This window comes from Vulpes vulpes, chromosome 14, assembly GCF_048418805.1.
Source record: "Vulpes vulpes isolate BD-2025 chromosome 14, VulVul3, whole genome shotgun sequence".
NCBI classification, from domain to species: domain Eukaryota; kingdom Metazoa; phylum Chordata; class Mammalia; order Carnivora; family Canidae; genus Vulpes; species Vulpes vulpes.
In genome coordinates this window covers 61,762,737-61,783,668 of record NC_132793.1, presented here as the reverse complement: position 1 = coordinate 61,783,668, position 20,932 = coordinate 61,762,737, and the positions used below count along the sequence as shown (strand labels likewise).

The 20,932-nt window shown below is 40.4% G+C and overlaps 1 protein-coding gene across 1 annotated transcript in view; it reads left to right on the top strand.

Moving 5' to 3' along the window:
- The first annotated feature begins 262 nt into the window (after window positions 1-262).
- RHOBTB3 (Rho related BTB domain containing 3) overlaps window positions 263-20,932 on the top strand; it is a 54,731-nt gene continuing 34,061 nt past the window's right edge. The window contains exons 1-5 of the mRNA XM_072736748.1: window positions 263-550; window positions 1,269-1,494; window positions 6,318-6,504; window positions 15,852-16,006; window positions 19,556-19,667. Coding sequence (XP_072592849.1) covers window positions 549-550; window positions 1,269-1,494; window positions 6,318-6,504; window positions 15,852-16,006; window positions 19,556-19,667 — 682 coding nt within the window. The 5' untranslated portion in view covers window positions 263-548. The remainder of the gene's footprint in view (window positions 551-1,268; window positions 1,495-6,317; window positions 6,505-15,851; window positions 16,007-19,555; window positions 19,668-20,932) is intronic.

Sequence of the window (20,932 nt, the reverse complement as noted above, 5' to 3'; positions counted from 1 at the left end):
GCTTGGGCGCTGCATTTATTAATTTATATCGCGCGGGGCCCTGCGCGGGCTGCTCCTTTGTACCCGGCGCTGCCTGGGCCGGGGAGGGGGGAGCGCGCCCGACCCCCGAGGCCAGCACGTGCTGCGCCCGCCCGCCAGGCCCGCCGAGGGGGCGGAGGCCCCGGCTTCTCTCCCGAGCCGCTCTCCGCCAGGAGGAGGGGCGGCGGCGGCGGCGGCGGGAGGCGACAGCTGCCCGGCCCAGGGAGCGCGGCGGGACAGGCGGCCGCGGCGCCCGGCCACACGGGGCGGCGGGAGGCGGGAGGCGGGAGCGGCGGGCCGCGCGGGATGGCCCCGGGCCCTTCCTGACTGGCTGGCGGCGCGCACACGGCCCGGCCCGCACGTCCCCGCCCGCGGGGGCCCGCTCTGCGTCGGCCGCGCCGCGGTGGAGGCGCGCGAGGGGGACGCGGCCGGGGATGAGCTGACTGCGGGGAAACAGCCGCCGCCGGGCCCCGAGAGGCCGCCGGAGCCGCTCGCCTCCGGGTCGCCGCCCTGCCTTTGCATCCGAGATCATGTACGTACGCGCCGCGGTCCTGCCATTGTCTGCGCCCCGCCGCGCGCCGTGCGCCCCGGCCCGAGGGGCCCCCGCTGCCCCCCCGCCCGAGGGGCCCCCGCTGCTCCCCGCCGCGCTCCTGCTGCCCCCCCAGCCCGAGGGTCCCCGCTGCTCCCCGCCGCGCGCCTGCTGCCCCCCCCGGCCCGAGGGTCCCCGCTGCTCCCCGCCGCGCTCCTGCTGCCCCCCCCAGCCCGAGGGTCCCCGCTGCTCCCCGCCGCGCTCCTGCTGCCCCCCCAGCCCGAGGGTCCCCGCTGCTCCCCGCCGCGCTCCTGCTGCCCCCCCCAGCCCGAGGGTCCCCGCTGCTCCCCGCCGCGCTCCTGCTGCCCCCCCAGCCCGAGGGTCCCCGCTGCTCCCCGCCGCGCGCCTGCTGCCCCCCCAGCCCGAGGGCCCCCGCTGCTCCCCGCCGCGCTCCTGCTGCCCCCCCAGCCCGAGGGTCCCCGCTGCTCCCCGCCGCGCTCCTGCTGCCCCCCCCCCCCCCGGCTCGAGGGTCCCCGCTGCTCCCCGCCGCGCGCCTGCTGCCCCCCCAGCCCGAGGGTCCCCGCTGCTCCCCGCCGCGCGCCTGCTGCCCCCCCAGCCCGAGGGTCCCCCGCTGCCCCCCCGCCGCGCGCCTGCTGCCCACCCCGCCCGCCTGCCCCGCTCGGACCGCGCCTGCTGCCCTCGCCCCCTCTCTGCCGTGCAGGTCCATCCACATCGTGGCGCTGGGGAACGAGGGCGACGCGTTTCACCAGGACAGCCGGCCGTCGGGGCTCATCCGCACTTACCTGGGGAGAAGCCCGCTGGTCTCGGGGGACGAGAGCAGCTTGTTGCTGAGCGCGACCAGCACGGTGGCGCGGCCGGTGTTCACCGAGTATCAGGCCAGCGCGTTCGGGAATGTCAAGCTGGTGGTCCACGACTGCCCGGTCTGGGTAAGCGGCGGCAGCTGCTCCGTGCTTCACCCCCACCCCCACCTCCTCCTCCTCTCTCCTCTCCTCTTTCGTGGATGTGGACCGGCTGGGTCACCTGGGTAGAGTTTTTAGACATTTGGGGGGAAATCTTTGTCTTCCTTTGTTTCCCCAGGCAGGGGGCAGCCCTGGGGGAGAACAGTCGTGGAAGGTGAAAAAAGCCCCAGTGGCAACATGGAGCACTTACTCCGTGCTTCGCCACCGTAGGCTGTCCCTTGGTAGCTGGCAGTTGACTGTGACAACCCCCAGGGACAGGGTCACTAAGCTTCACCAGCAGAGAGCAATGTTTTTTCATGCCTACTCCGTGGGTGATAGTGTAATATTAGTGCTCTAAAAATAAAGTCCTCTGAAAGCTTAACTCAAGCAAAAATAAATTTCACTGGGACAGTTCAGGACTAGGACCCCTGGAAAGGAGAGGAAGACACAGGAGCTGAGAATGGATTTTAAACCACTCCCTTATAAAGCTATCCCCCTTTGGACATTTTAATTAGCGTTTTTAATTTTAATAATGCGGATACTCCTGAGATATTAGCTTATTTGTTTTCAGTGACTCATAAATCAGAAATAAGAACACTGGTTGGAATTTTCAGAAAGCTTTATAAAATTTGCAATAATTAAAAGAAGTTGTATAAAATTCTAGTCTGATTCTTAAGTGCTTCATAAAAGGAGAAAATATATTCTGAAGTCGATAAAATTCTACTCTGATTCTTGAGTGCTTCATAAAAGGAGAAAGGAATATGCTGTTTGACACAAATATTTTCAGTAGGCAGTATAATAATACACAGTAACGGTAATTATTTAAATGTTTTCACTTAATCTTATTTGAAAATTTCTGATTCTTTACTGCTTTTGGAGTTATAACTAAAGCTGAAGATTGTATTTTATTTTTTTTTTTGAAGGTTGTATTTTATAACAGAAGAAAGCTTAGTGTCTGAAAAAGAGTGTAAATTATCTTTATGTGAGATTTTACATTTTTTTAAAAAGACTTTATTTATTCATGAGAGACACACAGAGAGAGGCAGAGACACAGGCAGAGGGAGAAGCAGGCTTCATGCAGGAAGCCTGATGTGGGACTTGATCCCAGGTCTCCAGGATCAGGCCCTGGGCGGAAGGCAGACGCTAAACTGCTGAGCCACCCAAGGATCCCCAAGATTTTACATTTAAACAGCAATTTTAAAAAGCTGAATTATGTGCTATAGGGAACTAATACACGTTTCTAAAGGAATGTGTGGAATGTAAGTAGAAAAATTACTTATGCAAATTACAGGAAGAAAAGATCTCTACCTCAAATGATCAGTTAAAGGATATTTCTGTTAATGGGCTGAAATAAATGAAAAACAGGTTTGTTTGTTTGTTTTCAATAAGTGGGATGGCATTAAACTCCCTTTTATGACAGTGATGATGCCAATCTTAAGCATTGGTAAGGAACTTACTGGCTGGATTCCATGCAAGCAAATGAAACACCTCTTTTATTTTGGCCATTTCATTGTGAAAAATCATACAGTCTAAAAACTTACTGGTTTTACATGCAGTTGAACAAATGATGTGAATGAGTGAATAGAGTAAATAAGTAAATTGGAACAAATGAGTGAATAAAGTAAATAAATGTAGAGAAAATAAACTGAATTAGGATGTTAGGATTACCTTTCCTGTTTTTTTTTCCTTTGAGCTGTTAACTCTTTCCTGTTTATGTTGTTAATTTAGCAAAAAACAGTACTTGTAATCCCATGTATTGTAGTAAATGAAATCTTCCAAATGGATTAAAATAAGCCTCTGTAGTCTAGATTTTTGCCTTATACTCAGTGTTGTGTTTTATCTTGCTTATCAACTTTTATGTGTTTAGACTCTGGTCCTGTTTAAGGCATTAAGTTTGGGTACATGTTTTTGGGTTATAAAGATCTTCAAGCATTAGGGAACATACTTATAGAGCTTCTCTTTATAAGGTGCTTCTCTTTTCTTAGTGGTAAGTAAAAGTCCATCAGAGATATTCAAGTTGACTGTATTTATCAGCTGATACTTGATGTGTACAGAAACAGTATATTCAGTATAGCAAAACAGCACAGGTTTGGATATTTCAGATCCCCACATTGCTACTTAGTGGCTTTCCTTGGTGAGTCAACTATCTTCACCTACCCTATTTTTCCTATGTATAAGATGAAAAGACTCCCTGCCTCCTAGAGCAATGCTGAAGAGTAGATGAGATAAATGAGATAGTATATGTAAAGTTTTTAGGCTAGAAACTGACATGTAGTAAGTATTCAGTAGTGGTAGCTCCTATAATAACAACAATGTGTTTATTACAATGTTAGTATAGTCATGTATCACTTATACTAAGCAAAAATAAAGTTTCCTGCACATCATTCAACATTTACACAAATACAATCTACCGAGCCAGCAGTGTTATTACTTGGTACATGCTGTATCTGCAGCCCCACAGTGAAGTAGAATAAAATTTCATTTTGCTGTAAAAAAATTAGATTATTATTTTTTAAATGATGGGTTCCATTCGCCCAATGTGGCTCCAAGCTTCGTGTTGCATAACCTCCTAGAGGAAATCCTGGAACTGATTTACAAGGGGTGGGAGAATTTGATTTCCTTCGCATTTCTAGAAACCAGGGGAACATTTTCTCTTTGACATAGTTTGGTTAAAGATGTGGTGGTGTTTCCCTGAGATTGGAATGAGATAGCTTGTGCTTCTCTTTTCTAGTTTCTTCTGTAGATCCGTAACCTCACTCTGGATTCTTGCCGTATATACTTGGCACATTTAACATAGATGTACTTTGGATTCATTTTATGTAGTTCATTATTTAGTATGTCTCTCTCAAACCTACCCTCCTCTTTCTGTGCAGTTATTTTATTTCTAGATCTTTTCCTGTTTACCAGAAATATTCCACAAAAAGCAGTGAGGTCATTTTCTTGGGCAGGGTTTGAAACTGATTTGTGTTAAAAATAAAATTATTTATAATCTTTATATCCTTGTGATAATGATCCCAAAACACATTTTCTCATGACATTTTCCTCTGAATGTCTCCTTTTTTCCCAGTATACCTCTCCAGTAACTCTGGAATTTTAAGCTATTTGGAATGGAAAGAGCAGTTACTTTTGATTTGTTCTCTCAGAGTTAAATGGCTATTTAATGTTGGTCCTACTCCTGTTTCGTTTTTGTTGTTTTTTATTCCATTCATCTGACTGTGTTTCTCTTTCTTTGTTATACTTGTTACCCTGTTATGCCTGTATACTTTGAACTTGGATACTATAACAGATACAGTTGGAACTGAATGGGTTTGTGGTTTGGGATTTGGAAATTAGCGTAGAGCTCTGCTGGGAAGCTTTCACATTTTCTTGATCCGTGTCCCACTTCACTTCTCCCCTCTCTTGGTTCAAGTTTAAGACTTTGTCTTTGGTATTTATATTCCCATAATTTGCCTGGTTTTCTTTTTTGGTCCTTTTAAATCTTCCCTTTTAAATGCTCCTGTTTTCAATAAGGTATTTGTATCTAAAAATTCTGCAGTTGTTTTTACTCTGAATGTACTTGTAGGAAGTGGGTGGGTTGGGGTGGCTATAGGGATTTGGGAGAGGCTTTGCTGGAGACCGTGGAGGAACTGGTGAGAAGCAGCTCTCTTCGCAAAAGGGCATTACTATGCAACATTTCTCCTGAATCTTCTGTCATAGGGTAAAAGCTCTGTCACATGGATCTTGATTGACTGATTCTAGCATTATTACCCTGTTTTGGTCTCATATTTCAAAGTGCAAACTTTCATAGCCCAACAGTTTTTGGACATTTTAGCCACATCCAACTGTTTTCTTAATCTAGCCTTATTATATCCTGGAAGTACACACCGAAGGCCACATGAAAGGACAAATATGATTAATAGTTAACTAGAATATGAGAAGAAACCTTCTAATGCATATTAAGCAGTGGCATTAAGATGTTTATTTTTCTTATGCTCCTATTCACATAAAATCTTTGAAAAAAATGCTTCTAAAACATCAAAGCTTTTAAGGAATAGTCTTCATAAAAATTAGTTTTGGCCCAAATACTAAATGTAAATATTATTAACTGTAGCCCACAAGTAAAAATTTCAAAACTGGTAGGATTATCTTGAATTTTTAACTTACATAAGGTAAATATATGAATTGAAAATCTGTTCCTTCCCGTGTTGACACCTTATAATACATAGTAGCTTTTTATGAAACGTATGTCCCTGTACATACACATATACTATACATATACAGTACTGTCCAAAGGATGGATAAAACTGAAAAGTATACATAAATTTTGAAAATATATGTAAAATATATGGAACTCCACAGAATTCACTATGTATTGCAGTTTAAAACACCAAACAATCCTTCTGTGTCTAATTGGGTCACAGAAAATCCTTTGAAGCTTCCTTACTCATACTGATGCTCTGGCATTGAAAGCTGTAGTGTTAACATTTTCAAAATTATTAGGTGATAAAAACATGGCATAATTTTAAAACAAAGTGCTTATTTTTTAAGTACAAATATTGAAAGAGGCTGCTTATTTCATCAGACTCTCAGTAATTGTCTAGCTCTGTTTTACAGTACAACTACACTGTTGTCTAGGCTAAATGAATACATGAGAATAGAAGAGTTGGTCGGCTTCAAACATTTTTAATTCTATACAATTACTTATTTAAAAATAAGTTCTTTTTATGAATTCCAAAAATTAAACTATAGCAAAAATTTTTGTATGTTCCATTTTATTTCATGATGATTTGAAGACAAGTAGACTAAAGAATCCTCTTTGCATTTTTGTTTAGGACATTTTTGACAGTGATTGGTATACTTCTAGAAACCTCATCGGGAGCGCCGACATCATTGTGATCAAATACAATGTAAATGACAAGTTCTCGTTCCATGAAGTAAAGGATAATTATATTCCAGTGATAAAAAGGGCATTAAATTCAGTTCCAGTAATCATTGCTGCTGTTGGTACCAGACAAAATGGTAAGTATTTTTTTTTTATGATAAGAGTACAGGTGCCATGTTATTAAATAGTGCTAAGTTCATTAATGGTTAATATGGGGGGCGGTTTGTGTGTGGAAAAAATGACTGTCTTCAAATGCCAGCTGTTATCTCTTCATCACTAGATATGATAGTGAGACATCAAAGGAAAGTGTCACAAACTACTGCTGTGATTCTGATGGGTACAAATTTGTCTTCTAAATTGCTCTTCTACAGTAGTGAAGGAAGTCGGTAACTATATTCTTCTGATACAGGAGAGGTCTTGGGCTGGCGCTGAGCTCTGCAAGTCTTTTTCTGACATTGTGAAGGTCTGTCCAGTGGGAAGAATAGCCCAATTCTGCATGAGGAGTTGGGCTTATGAGCAGGATTTTTACATAGCTAGGAATGAGAGCCCAGAAGAGGCTGATTGCACTGCCTGAGAGAGAGGATCATTTACATCATGGTTGATGGATTCATTTAGTTCAGTCAGTTCCAAAAGTTACAGTTAGATGTCCTAGAGCCAACTCAGAATTCACTTTGATTTGGTGGTAGTTTGATAGTTCTTTTTAGTGGTATTTCCTCAGTAAAGCTGTCTATAAAATTTGATTCATTTTTTTTCCTTTCATTAGGGTACAGCAAAGTAAAGGACACACAAAGTTCACTAGGTACCATGAGGGCAGCTTAACGCATTTTTACATATATATGCATCCATGCATCCATCTCACAGGTCAAGATATAGAACATTTGCCTCACTGTGGAAGGCTGTCTCATGCCTCTTCTCAGTTAACAGCCCTCCTCCCCAGAAATGACTGCTGTTGTGACTTCTAACAGTATAGATTAGTTTTGCTTATTCTAAACTTCATACACATGGAGTTATACCATACGTAGTATCTTGTGTCTAATTTCAATTAACGTAATACTGATATCTGTCCATGTTGCACTTATCTACAATTTGTTATTTTGCTGTGTATTTTTAAGTTGTGTGAATGTGCTGTAATATATTTATTCATTCTCCTTTTCATGATGCTCAAGTTGTTTCCTAGGAGTAGGATTTTGGGTCATAGTAATAGGGTAGGTATATGTCTAGCATTAGAAGACACAAATGAAGCAGGCTTGACCGTTCCTTAACCCCACATCCCCTCTACTTCCCTGTTTCTTTTTATTGCTGGCCTCTATTCTTGAAAGAGTCATCCACACTTCCTGAGTCCACTTCCTGACTTCCCATTTATTCTTCAGTCCACTACAGTCTGACTTTGACTTTAATTTCATAATTACATTGGGTTTGCTCTTACTCAGGGTTACCAGTTAAATGCTTATTGCCAAATTTGATTTCCATTTAATTTATACTTTAATTTATATTTTAATAACAATTTACCTTTTGAGGTTATTCAAACACATCTGTCCTTCCAGTTAAAAAAGCTACTCTTTCTTTCTTGTTTGTTTCAATTCTATGTCTTCTTACTGGTCAACACCCCCCTGTACCCCACCCCCATGTATTGAACCAACACATCCTTAGTTGTTACCAGGGCTCCATCCTATGGCTTCACCTCTTCTTGCTGTTTACTCTGACCTTGAATCTGTTAATCTGTTGCTCTACCTTCTCCTGTATACACATTGATGAATACCCAGTCTGTTTCTCTGGCTCTAGTTTCTCTTCCTACCAATATCACCACAGAATCTTCCTGTTTTCTGCTGAATTCCCTGTCTTGCAGAATGATGCCAAGCCTATCCATTCACCCAAACTAGGTTCATCCAACCGAACTTTCTTCCCATTCCCCATATCCAGTGGACTAAGAAGCTCTTTTGGTTTCACATTTCAGATAAACCCCAAATTCATTGCTTTCTCTGTACCTTCATTGGATTTCAGATCCTAGTCCTTTAATTATCTGTCATAGTGGCCTTCTTTTGGCCTAAAGGGGCAGCTCCTGATCTTGTAGGACCTGCAACTACACACACACACACACACACACACACACACACAAACTTAGAATGAGAAAAGGAAGCATGACAAGTTGCAAATCTAAAGAGCTGTCAAATACTACAAACATCTAAAAAATATTTCTATTATTTAGCAGCTTGACATTTCTTTAATTTTTCTTATATTTGTTTGCTGCATAGTCTTCGATTACTTCTTCATATTATAACCACTTTTGGTATTTTATATATAGAGAAGAAAATTATACTTAGTTTTTCTTCCAGTGTATGTCTTCATTCTTCACATCTTTTTGGTGCTGGGCACTATAGTTTGTGTTGTGTTCCTCTTTCAGCTTGGCATCTTTTTATTTTAAGAAGATTTTATTCATTTATTTGACAGAGAGAGAGAGAGAGAGAGAGAGAGCACAGGCAGGGGAGTGGCAGGCAGAGAGAGAGAAGCAGGCGTCCTGTGGAGCAGGAGCCTGACTTGGAGCTCCATCCCCGAGGACTCTGGAATCATGACCTGAGCTGAAGACAGACACTTAATCCACTGAGCCACCCAGGTGCCCCTAGCTTGGCATCGTTGTCTCAAACACCAAGTGAGTCTACACAGTCGGTAGCAGAAGCATTGCTGTCCTGTGTATCAGGACAGTTGTCAAACATTTAACTGTACAAGGAAGTGACTGCAAACCACAGATAATATCTCACTAAACCTAAATTTAAATTCCCATTAGTAGGATCCCCAAAATGCCTGTCATCACTCCCAAGCTGCCTGACATAAAAGTGAGTTGGAGTGGAAAGAGACAATGGCCTTAAGTATAGTTAGAACCTCTTATTTTGCAAATTTTACAAAAGTATATAACTATGTGAAAGAATATTGCTCAAGTTTCTCCCACAGCTTTGGAAAGGAGCCATGAGACAGGGGCCCTGACACTTAAGGTTCATCAGCTTTATGGTAAATTGACCCTCTCACCTATTCCTGCTTTGCCACTTTCTGAAATAAATCCTCTCACAATAATAATCCTAGAGTATAAGTCAGATCATGGTAGTCAACACTTTAAATTATTTAGAAACTTTCTTCTTTTTCCCTTTTATTTGCTAAATTTCAAACCCAAGAAAATTGACCAGAATAGAACAGTGAACCCTAGTGATCTCTCTCATTCTCTCTCTCTCTCTCTCATACACACACACTTTCTCTCTCTCTCTCTCTCTCTCTTTTTCATTTGGGAGTATTCTAAAATTAATGGGATTTCTTATGTCCTAATTACTTAAGCATGTATTGTCTAAGAGCCATTTTCCTTCAACCATAATGCAATTACCATTTAAGAAATGTGACATACTATTATCTATTATACTATTATATATATATTTTTAAAGATTTTATTTATTTATTCATGAGAGACACAGAAAGAGAGGCAGAGACATAGGTAGAGGGAGAAGCAAGCTCCCTGTGGGGAGCCCACTGGGGGACTCAATCCCAGGACCCAGGGATCACAACCTGAGCTGGGATTACAACCTGAGCTGAAGGCAGACCTCAACCACTATTATACTATTTTTTAAAAAAATTTTATTTATTTATTCATAAAGACACAGAGATAGAGAAAGAGAGGCAGAGACACAGGCAGAGGGAGAAGCAGGCTCCATGCAGGGAGCCCGATGTGGGACTTGATCCCGGGTCTCCAGGATCACACCCCAGGCTGCAGGCAGCACTAAACCACTGTGCCACCGGGGCTGCCCACTATTATACTATTATACTATTATTTTAAGTATAATCCACATTCACATTTTCCCAATTGTTCCAAAGCTGTTTTTTCCTAAATCCAGGATGAAATTAAGGACTATATATTGCATTTAATTGTTATGTCTCTCTAGTCTCTTAATCCACAGCAGTTCCCCAGCTTCTTTTTGGCCTTTTGTGATATTGACATTTTTAAGGAATTTAAGCCCATTATTTTGTATAATCCTTTAGTTGTGATAACTGTAGTTGCAAAATAGTGATTTTCTATCATTCCACCTATACTTATTAGTTTTTATTCTTCTGTAAATAGAGCTTTCCCTTCTCTCTGCTCCCACATCTTTCTTTTAGAATCATGATTCATGGATTTTTTTTTTAAGATTTATTTATTTATTCATGAGAGAGAGAGAGAGAGAGAGAGAGAGAGAGACAGGAGGAGGGAGAAGCAGGTTCCATGCCGGGACCCCGACGCGGGACTCAATCCCAGGACTCCAGGATCGCTCCCTGGGCCAAAGGCAGGCGCTAAACCACTGAGCCACCCAGGGATCCCCCATGGATTTGTTTTTTATATTCAGTATTTTATAATCTGTTCTTCTCATTATTCTTTTTATTGCTCATATTATCCCAAATTTGCATGGAGGGAGTCTTTCCAACCTAGTTCCAATTAATTTTTGAGTGCTTCCTTATTTTCTGGCGTAAGATGTTCCAGGCTCACCTTATATTGCTTGCCCCACCCTGGAATCAGTCAGGGAACCCTGGTTCCATTTAGTGAACAATGATGTTTAGAAACCAAGATCTGGGCTTTCGGGGTGCTCATAAGTTTAAATGTCATTGCTTCAAGGCCCTTTCACTGGATAATCATATATATATATATATATATATATATATATATATATATATATATATATTTTTTTTTTTTAATCATGAGTTCCCATTGATATTTTTTCCAATCCAGTATCTGCATCTCATTTCAGTAATTTTCTCTTGTGAAGTCTTACCTAAAATACAAGATCCTTCATTATCTAGCTCCTGATTCCTTCTGGAACCTTGTAGGCATGATCTTTTGTGTCTTATGTACAGACATACTGAACTACTTGAACTTAATGTCTTTCTTTAGATCTGAGAAAGTCTCAACTTCATGATTTCTTCAGATATCACCTTCCCTCCCATTTTCTCTATTCTGTCCTTTTTGGATGCTTATTAGACTGATATTGAAACTTCTGGATGTCTCCTCTGTTTCTCCTATCTTTTATATTTCCTAACCTTTATTTCTCGGTGTTATATTATAGGAGAGTTCTTTGGTCTTTTTTCCCCAGCTCGCAAATTACTTCTGCTATATCTTTCCTGCTCTTTTGCATTATTACATTTTGAAAAATTTCCACATCTTTTCATATCCAAAATCTCTAATTGATTGTTTTTCACAATTTCTTCTTCCTGTTTTAAGAATGTAAATACTTTAAAAATAAAACCTGTCTCAATTAATTATACTTAAGATTCTGTTTTGAATATTTTATTAAGTTTTGTCTTGAGGAGGGCATTCTAAGTCTTTTCATTTGATGAAATTTTATTACATAGTATGGATACTTCCTAATGTTGGATAGTTCTTAATTTGCCTAGTTTTGCAGTATAGATTCTCAGTTGGATTAACACCTTTTTCCTCCTCTGCCCAACTGCTCTTTGAGGTCGGGGTGGGAGTTAGAGCTTATATCAGATCTTCAGGCATAGCTGCTTCCATTGGGGTCTCCAACTGATGTCCATTGAGTTGTCCATGGGCCTCCATGTTGCTCCCTCGTCTTTGAGCATTGAGTGTTCTTGATGTTGCCTGGTGTGTGACTTCCTACCTGTCCTTTGAGCTTCAGCTTTCTGTCTTTGGTCTTTTGCTATCTGCCTTCGGCCTTTTATACACTCCTAGTTTCTCTCCTCTTAATTTTTGAGTATGTATGTGTGTATCTCCCTTCCTCCTTCCCCCACCCCTCCCTTTTCTTCCTTTCTTCCATTTCTCTCTCACTTCTTCCCTCTCCTCCCCTATTAATCATTTCTGTGATTTGGCAGGTAGAGGAGTTGCAGTGTGGGCTTAGCTTGCCATTTTGAAACTGGAAGTTAATGTGTTGTTTTTTTCTTATACCCAGACCTCTGCATATGTTGTACCCTCTGGTGGGAGTGCCCTTCTGCACAACTCCTGTTATATCTGCATGACAAATTCATACTTATCCAATAAATCAGTGCCTCTTTGTGAAGACTTCCATAATGCCCAGGCAGAGTTAATTTCTTCTCTTCTGTTCCCATAGCGATTTTGCATACCTCATTTTAGTATTTATTATATTCATTATATTATGATTTGTAGTCATGCCTGTGTTGGCTCAGTTGACTGTGGGTTTTTATCTGTGTTTATTTCTTGTTTGATATATGGTAGGTACTCAGTAAACATTTGTTCAATTAGTGGATGATTGGTTTTAAACAAGGTGAAATTAATTTCACATGTAGATGTGATTGCAAAGTAATTACCAAGCTAAATCTGATATTCAACCTGAGGACTCTTATTGCTTCCCTCCCCCAGTCCCTTGCAATACACGAAGCTGTGCTGGGTATTCTCCTGGTAATTCCTCTCTTGAGTTCTTGAGAATTAGTTCAGCAAACACAGTCAGTCTCATCGTTTTCCTTTGTTACACATGTTTTGACAAGCTTGACTTGTATGTCGTCTTCATCACATTTGGCTTTGAACAAATTTTTGGCTTTTACTAAATATTCTCTTTAAAAGAGAATTTTTTTTTTCTGAACATGCCTAGGGGTATCCATAGCCTTAAGCTCCCCAAAATGAACATCCCATCTTCTTTTCTTTTTGAAGTCCTGATGGAGTTGAGTAGATTGCTAGGCTAGAATTCTTAAAAGGATTTCTAAAACTTTCTTGCAGTTGACAACATTGTAAGAATCACCCTGCAGATCCTGAAAGCCACTGCTTTCAAAGAGATGCCATTCATTTTAATTTCAGATTTATAGTCTGTTTGCTTTAAAAAAAATAGGTATTTGTGATAATACTTTAAGAGATGTCACATAAGAGAAGGAAAAAAAGACTACAATGTTAACGAGAAGTGTAACACTGATGCCTAGAGTCCCTGTGACCCTGACGTAGGCTCACAGGAGTGATCTCCTGTAGAAGGCACCACAATTTAAATTGTTTTGGCTCCTCTGATGGTTCCTGATGAAATGTATGATGTAGGTTTATTTATTCTATAAATGTTTTGTTGGTTTTCATGCTGTCCCCGCCACATGATCACAAGATTTTTTTTTTCCTTTTGGGCACCTGTGAACAAAAAGCAATGTCTTCTGTGCCACAGAGGAGATGTGCAGACTAGATGTGAAGAGGAATTTTCTAGGACTGTGTGTCAGTAGGGGTCATTGGCTATACACAACGGAAAACCCTGCTCAGCTGAGTTAAACCTGAAATTAGTTGGATTTTCTTTCAAATCCAGATTTTTTGTTAAAAATTATTTTGTATTATGTTCACTTAATTTTTCACTTGAAACACTTTGCTTTATTTTTGTTTAGAATACAGTCTAATAAGATGGACTGCCTACTCACCCCATTCCATCAACATAAGGAGAGCTTTGTAGATATAAGAAGGCCTCTGTCTTCAGAAAATCAAAGGCACTGTTTATGAATCTTTGTAAAGAATGTGAAATACCAATGTGTTATTTTTCAAGATAGGCTAAATTCTGTATAAAAACTTTATGTGCTCCGAACCCAAAATGATCTTGGAAAAAGTAAAAGCAAAAACTTAGAATTCATGGCTTAATTTTGAGAACCCATGCTTAACTTTGAAATCACCGTGTCTTTACTCAGACTAAATTTTTATCTTACCTTTTGATATCATTTTGCTTATCAGATAGAGCAAGTAACAGTTTTATCATTGTTTTTCCATCTCTGACACACAAAGAAACTTGAACAAGTCACTTATCTTCCCTGAGCCCCAGTTTCCTCCTCTGCAAAAGGAGGATGTAAATTTCTGAGCTCTAAAGTGCTTTCAATGAAGCTGAAATTATTGACATAGTTACATACATAGCACACACATGCACTAAATATCCTTTGTGTACATATACATGCTCCATCTATATGCACTTCATTGGTAAGGAATTTGTTGTGGGAAGTTGCCCAAATGTCCTTTTAAAAAAAATTTTTTTTTAGATTTTATTTATTTTAGAGTGTGCGCAGGCATCCAGTGGAAAGAGCAGAGGGAGAGGGAGAGCGAGGAGGAAAGAATCCCAAGCAGACTCCATGCTGAGTGAGGAGCCCCATATGAGGCCTGATCTCATGACCTCCAGATCATGACCTGAGGCAAAATCAAGAGTCAGGCGCTCATCCGACTGAGCCACACAGGTGCCCCCCACATGCCTTTTGAGGGCCACTGTGCTTGCTCTGTTACCAGATTGTTGGCTGCTGCTGGCGCACAACTGAGTACCTTTTCCAGCATTACCTTGTGCTGATAGAAGCTGCTGGCTTACTCAAGGTTCTTCTGCCCTTTCTCTGGTAGCCCTCATCTAATCACTGATTATCTTGATTGATTTAGGGACACAAAGGTCCAGCTGCCTTTCCCCAAATGGAGAACCATTCCAAAGGGCCATCTAAGCCCCAGCTCCCCTCCCCAGTAGGATCCACTGAGATCTTTGTTGTAGCTATAATGCAGTTCGAATTTTTTCTCTGCCCAGTCCCACTTCCCTCACCCCTGATAACATTTGTTCCCAGGATCATCCCCCTAATAAACCTCTTGCACACCAATCTCCATCTCAGAGTCTGCTTCCCAGGGAAATGAATCTATAATAACATGCATTTCTAGGAATGGATTTATCCTCCTCTGACTTGGCTGACATTTAAACAATGGTATACATGATGTGTCATGAAACAAAACAAAGCTTGCTGATGAATTCAGAGTTGAACATACATTTTTAGCTTTTTTAAGGAGTGTCCTAAATAGATATGTTGATCTACCACCTGCCCAGCCATACATCTGTACGTGGTACAACCATGATGTTTAGGATGGTTCACATTTTGAATAAATACTTTTTATTCCTTTAGTTTATGATTTTTTTAACCTTGAAGAGAAAGATAAAGTAATTGAATTTGATTTCTGCAGTCAAGTACTTTAGGGTCTAATAATTGAAATGTCTGGATTAAGAAGAATGTACTTTAAATGAAACCTACAAAATTTTGCAGTCTTGAGGATTCAGATCTAATCAACTCAGTGAATGTATTTCAAGTTTATCACAAAAAAAAAGGAAAGAAAGGAAAAGAAAAGAAAAAAGAGCTAACCGGCTGTTTTCCATGGTTTCGGTGGGCAACTAAAATTGTTAATTTGTATTGATACTCAGCATGTCACGGTTGTATAAAAGGAAACATGTTCTCCATTCCTAGCTGATTGGTTTAATGGCTATAAAAGCCTTGATAATACATACTCACTTATTTTTAAGTTCTTCTGTTTTCTAAAATACTGTTTATTCTTCTTGCACTTAAAGCTTGTTTACTTTAGGGACGTTTCTATTAACACTGATGCTTTTTATTTAGAGTCTAGTGGATAGTGGAGTACCAAATGCCCCTGAACTATGGTTCTGTTATGAGCTGTTGATTTGTTGAAGGTTCAGGTTGCCTGTGCATATTTCTTTTCATGTTTAATTTCAAAGCTCTTTGTTCCTCATATTTACTTTCTCAGAAGAATTACCTTGTACATGCCCGCTGTGTACCTCAGACAGAGGGAGCTGTGTCAGTACAAGTGAAGGGATCCAACTTGCTAAAGAACTAGGAGCAACCTATCTTGAGCTACACAGCCTTGATGACTTCTACATAGGAAAGTATTTTGGAGGAGTGGTAAGTGATAATCCCTGTTACATAAATTAAAGTCATTTGTCAGGTTGGCTGTGAAGCTATTTTCTAGAACCTCAGTTAGAACTTTAGTTTTAATGTTTTTTTTTAAATTTTTATTTATTTATGTTAGTCACACAGAGAGAGAGAGAGAGAGAGAGAGGCAGAGACACAGGCAGAGGGAGAAGCAGGCTCCATGCACCGGGAGCCTGACGTGGGATTCGATCCCGGGTCTCCAGGATCGTGCCCTGGGCTAAAGGCAGGCGCTAAACCGCTGCACCACCCAGGGATCCCAGAACTTTAGTTTTAAAAGCATGATTGGTTTTAGCTTTGAGAAATAAAATGAGAGTAGAAGTGAGATTTCGTCAGAGTAAAATTATTTTATTTTTCCCTGCAAATGAAGCATTTTCTATTGTCTAATAGGATTTTTTGAATTTTCTACTTGGTGACAACGTTGTTTTTTGGTGTACATATCAAAAGCATATTTACTTACACAAACCTGTGATTCAGTTTTATTCATAATCTTCATATGTTCAGTGAGCCTCGCTACCCGAACCATTGGGCCTGTGAAGATCTCCTTCATGTCTGTCTACTATTTGAAAAGAATGATTTTTCTTTCTCTGTGTGCTTTGGAAAGATTTTGTATATTCCTAAAGAATTCAGCTCAAAAATATCCATAGAAACTACTTATACAAACAGCTTGTTGGGGCGCCTACATGGCACAGTTGGTTTAAGTGTCTGACTCTTGATTTCTGCTCAGATCATGATCTCAGGGTTGTGAGATGGAGCCCTCATGTCAGGCTCTGAGCCCAGTGGGGAGTCTGCTTTTCTCCCTCTCCCTCTGCCTCTTTCCCTGCTTGCGTTTACAAGCCATGTCTCTCTCTCTCAAATAAATAAATATTTAAAAACATAGCTGGTTGTTGGATATTTGAGAAACTGGGATTTGCTCTCTCTATAGCTACAGCATTTACTGGGTCCTGTAGACATTTTGGAGGCCTGTCTTAGCACACAGCACCTTCCCTACAATATTAGGACTTCATGGTGCTTGGAGAATACTGTGGAGTGGTATCATGTAACTATTAACTGACTTTGGAACTATCTTTTCAATCCTCTAAGAAGTGACTCCACTCAACAGAAATGGTAAATATGAAGAGGTCTAAACCAAAGTAAACCCCCCATTGGGCAGGAACACTTCAGACTTTTTCATTAGTTCCCTGGCTCTTCATCAAGTACTCTTTCCAGTATACCAGAATATTCATTATATAGATTCATGCAAACTATTGAGGTCTCCATAGATGACTGTAGAAATTTAAGTTACCAGGCTCCAAATAAGAAACAAAGATAAAATAGAACCAAACATAAATGGTTCTGATTTCTGTCATGTATAAGTGGCTATTATTTAGCCCACTAATGTAAAGAAATATTAATGATACAGCATTAAGGAAGATAGACTCACAATATTGATATTACAATGACTATGAGAAACTTCCGTCTTATTTATTTACAGTGACAAGTAAAAAGTAGAAAGGTTAGAAAGGTAGAGAGGACTGACATCTAATTTTCCTATCAAAGATATTATATTGTAGTGGATTAAAAACAATCTGAATTTAGTCTAAGAATCTTGCATTTCCCAGAAATACCTAGGGAACTGGGGGGAAATGCCAGTTCGGTTTCATTGTGGAGAGGAGAGGGGGCTGGTTCTCTTGGAGTGTGTAGGTTTCCTTGTTCCCGGCTCCACTTCCTGAACCCGACATCCCAGGGTCACTCTTCCCACCTGCCAACTCCCACTTGCCTCTGCTTGCTTCTGCTTCCTCCTCCTTGTTTCTCTTTGCTCCTAACGCCTGGTGTTGCAGTTACGGTTGGAGGCATGATAAGAACTGAAGATGTGGTCAGGGTTGGAAGAAAGACATGGCAGTTTCTTTTATCCTTAAGACTTGGTGAGAATATAGAAATAAGATCAGAATGATCCCTTTTGAGATTGTTGAATAGTAAAATACAGCTTAGATCTTGACTGTAAGAAATGGTGGTATTTGCAGGAGTATAGATGGAGGCGATAATGTCAAAGTGAAAGGAACATTTAAAATCTCGTATTTAAGAATCAAGGATGAAGACCTGGGCAAGAGGAGTGTGTGCCCTTTATCTTTCAAGAGCCCCATCTGGCACTCCCTCCAGTTGCACCACCATGTCACAAGTTGATAGAGCCAAGGGGTATGCCCTCCTGGAGCTAGTAGCCCTTCTAGGCCTGCATCATTGGGTTAGGGTAGCCATTACCATAAATATAGCTATTTATATTTAAATTAACTGAAGAAAATTTAGTTCCTCAGAGGCACTACTCACATTCAGGTGCTTAATAGCTACATGTGCCTTGTGGCTACTGTATTCGATAGCACAGATATTACAGAACATTTCCATTAATGCAGAAAAGAAAGTTCTGTTGTTACAGTGCTACAACCATGTTCCAAATGCAGGACCCCAGAGTTCTCTGACCAGCAGTCTGTTTCTCAGGCCTGCGCAGGCCTTTTTCCTGGGTTGATCCTCCTGCAGGTGGACTGCATTACTAGTGTGTGTGTCCCCAAGTCTGAAAGGTGGCCATAGGATGATGGCATAGGAGGTTTTGGATATGCAGGCCTGGATGTCTGCTCGTATGCAAAAAGCTCCTTGAGGCTTGGGATGGAGCAGGGGTGAGACAAGAAGGGGAGGTCTTGGGATCTGGAATTAAGGCCAGCTTTCCCTGTCCTACCTGAAGTTCTGAGAAGTCTGAGAATTTAAATACAAACCTGGCCTTCTAGGCTTTTATGATGTTATATCTGTCAAAGTAAGAGGATATAACGTCTTTTACAGATTAGTTTGTTTTCTTGATTTACAGAGTTTAAATATTAGTGTATGTGGTACGTGGACCTCTATCTGTACCTTTGCCCCAAGCCTTACAGCATAAGGCATATAGGCCTTGTGCTGTGCAAGTGAGTGTGGTTAGGATTTTATTTTTAAGATTTTATTTTTTAGTAATCTCTACACCTAATAAATGGATCTCGGATTGAAAATCTCAAGATCAAGAGTTGCATGCTCTGCTGACGTAACCAGCCAGGCACCCCAGGATTTTTAATTTATAACATAAAGGATGTATTTCAGTGTAATTTATTTAAGAAAAAATAGAGTATATGTAAACATCCCTCGTTGATCTGAGCATCTGTGACATAGAGCCAGATCTGTCCAGCCTTGAATTTCTCTAGTATTGACTGCTGCAGTTGCCCACGAGATGATTATTGACAGTCACACAGTTGTACTGCTGGACTTTCTTGATTATTCAAGAGAATAAACAGTTCCTTCTTGAATAGATAGTTTATTTATGCTTGGACAAGCACAGTCTGTTCAACTTGATACATTTTTTAAAAAAGAAAAACAAATTGTTTAAGTGTTTGCTAAAGCATACATGTAGATGGTACTGGAATTAAAAACATTTGGCAAATGTGATTTGGGGTACAAATAATTACGTCAGATACATAATTTTTTTGAAGATTTAGTTTTAATTTAATTAAAATTTGATTCCTGTTTTAGTTGGAGTATTTTATGATTCAAGCCTTAAATCAGAAGACAAGTGAAAAAATGAAGAAAAGAAAAATGAGCAACTCATTTCATGGAATTAGACCACCTCAGCTTGAACAACCAGGTGCATTTACTAACCAATGTCTAGACATTCAGTTGATATTTATTATAGATCACTTCCCAAGTGTTAGAGCAGTTGTTCCCAAATTTGGAATCTGCTTTTAAAATAAGTTTCCAAAAAAATAAAATAAAATAAAATAAAATAAAATAAAATAAGTTTCCAGGTGATTCTGAAGTAGCTGGTACTTTGGACCCATTTTGTACTGTCTTAAACTTGAGTCTACAAGCTTCTTTTAAAAATAGTGTATGTGGTGAAGAGCTATTTTAGATTAAAGTCTAAGAGAAATGATAAGCAAATGCAGTGCATGAACCTTGATTGGATACTGGTTCAATAAAAACATCTCAAAGACTTTCCTCAGGACAGTTGGGTAAAATTTTAATATGGACTGGAAATTAGGTGACATGAGGGAATTGTTAATTTTTGGATGTATGGTAGTGGTTCTGTCATTAATGGAAGAATGTCCTTATTTTTTGGAAATGAGTATTAAAGTATTTATAGCTGAAATATCTTGATGATTGCAACTCTACTTTTACATGATTCAGGAATATGAGTCGGTGCGTAAGTGTGTATCTACCTAGAGATATGGCAAACATGACAAAAAGTTAATTACAGAATCCAAGTGAAGGATATATGTGTGCTTATTGTATCATTCATTGAACTTTTTCAAATGTTTGAAAATTTTCATAACCCAAGGTTAGAGGAAAATAAAAATAAATATACACAATTTTTATAAAAATTAATTTTCATCAAAAATTTTTAATAACTCTGTCATAGAGATAGAGTAATAGTACTCATGCAGACCAATTTGCTGTGGATATTGTTTTATAGTGTAGGTACTTGATAAGTACTTGTTAAATAAATCAACATAAATTAAAAATCAAGAAAACATAAATTAGTATGGGAAATTTTTTTTTTTTTAATGCAGATCTATAGATCCTAAGTAATACACAGGTTGGCTTTGAATTTTCCAGTGTGCAAAGTGAGAGGGGAGACTTGGCTGGTTACATAGCAAACCTACTGCTTTAAATACTTTTTGGATAAGAAGATGGGTGGGGAATAGCCAAATAAACAATGGAGACAGATAATTTCTTGGTTCTTATTATTGAAGAAGAGAAAACACAACAGTTGATCTGAGAAAGCAAAGCAATTCATGCCATTTAGCACTAGAAGAAATTTCTCAACGTGGGTCTCCACTTGGGGCACTGGGTCACCTAGTGAACAGGGCTTTCAGAAGTGTCTGGTCAGCAAATGCAGTCTCAGTTCTCACA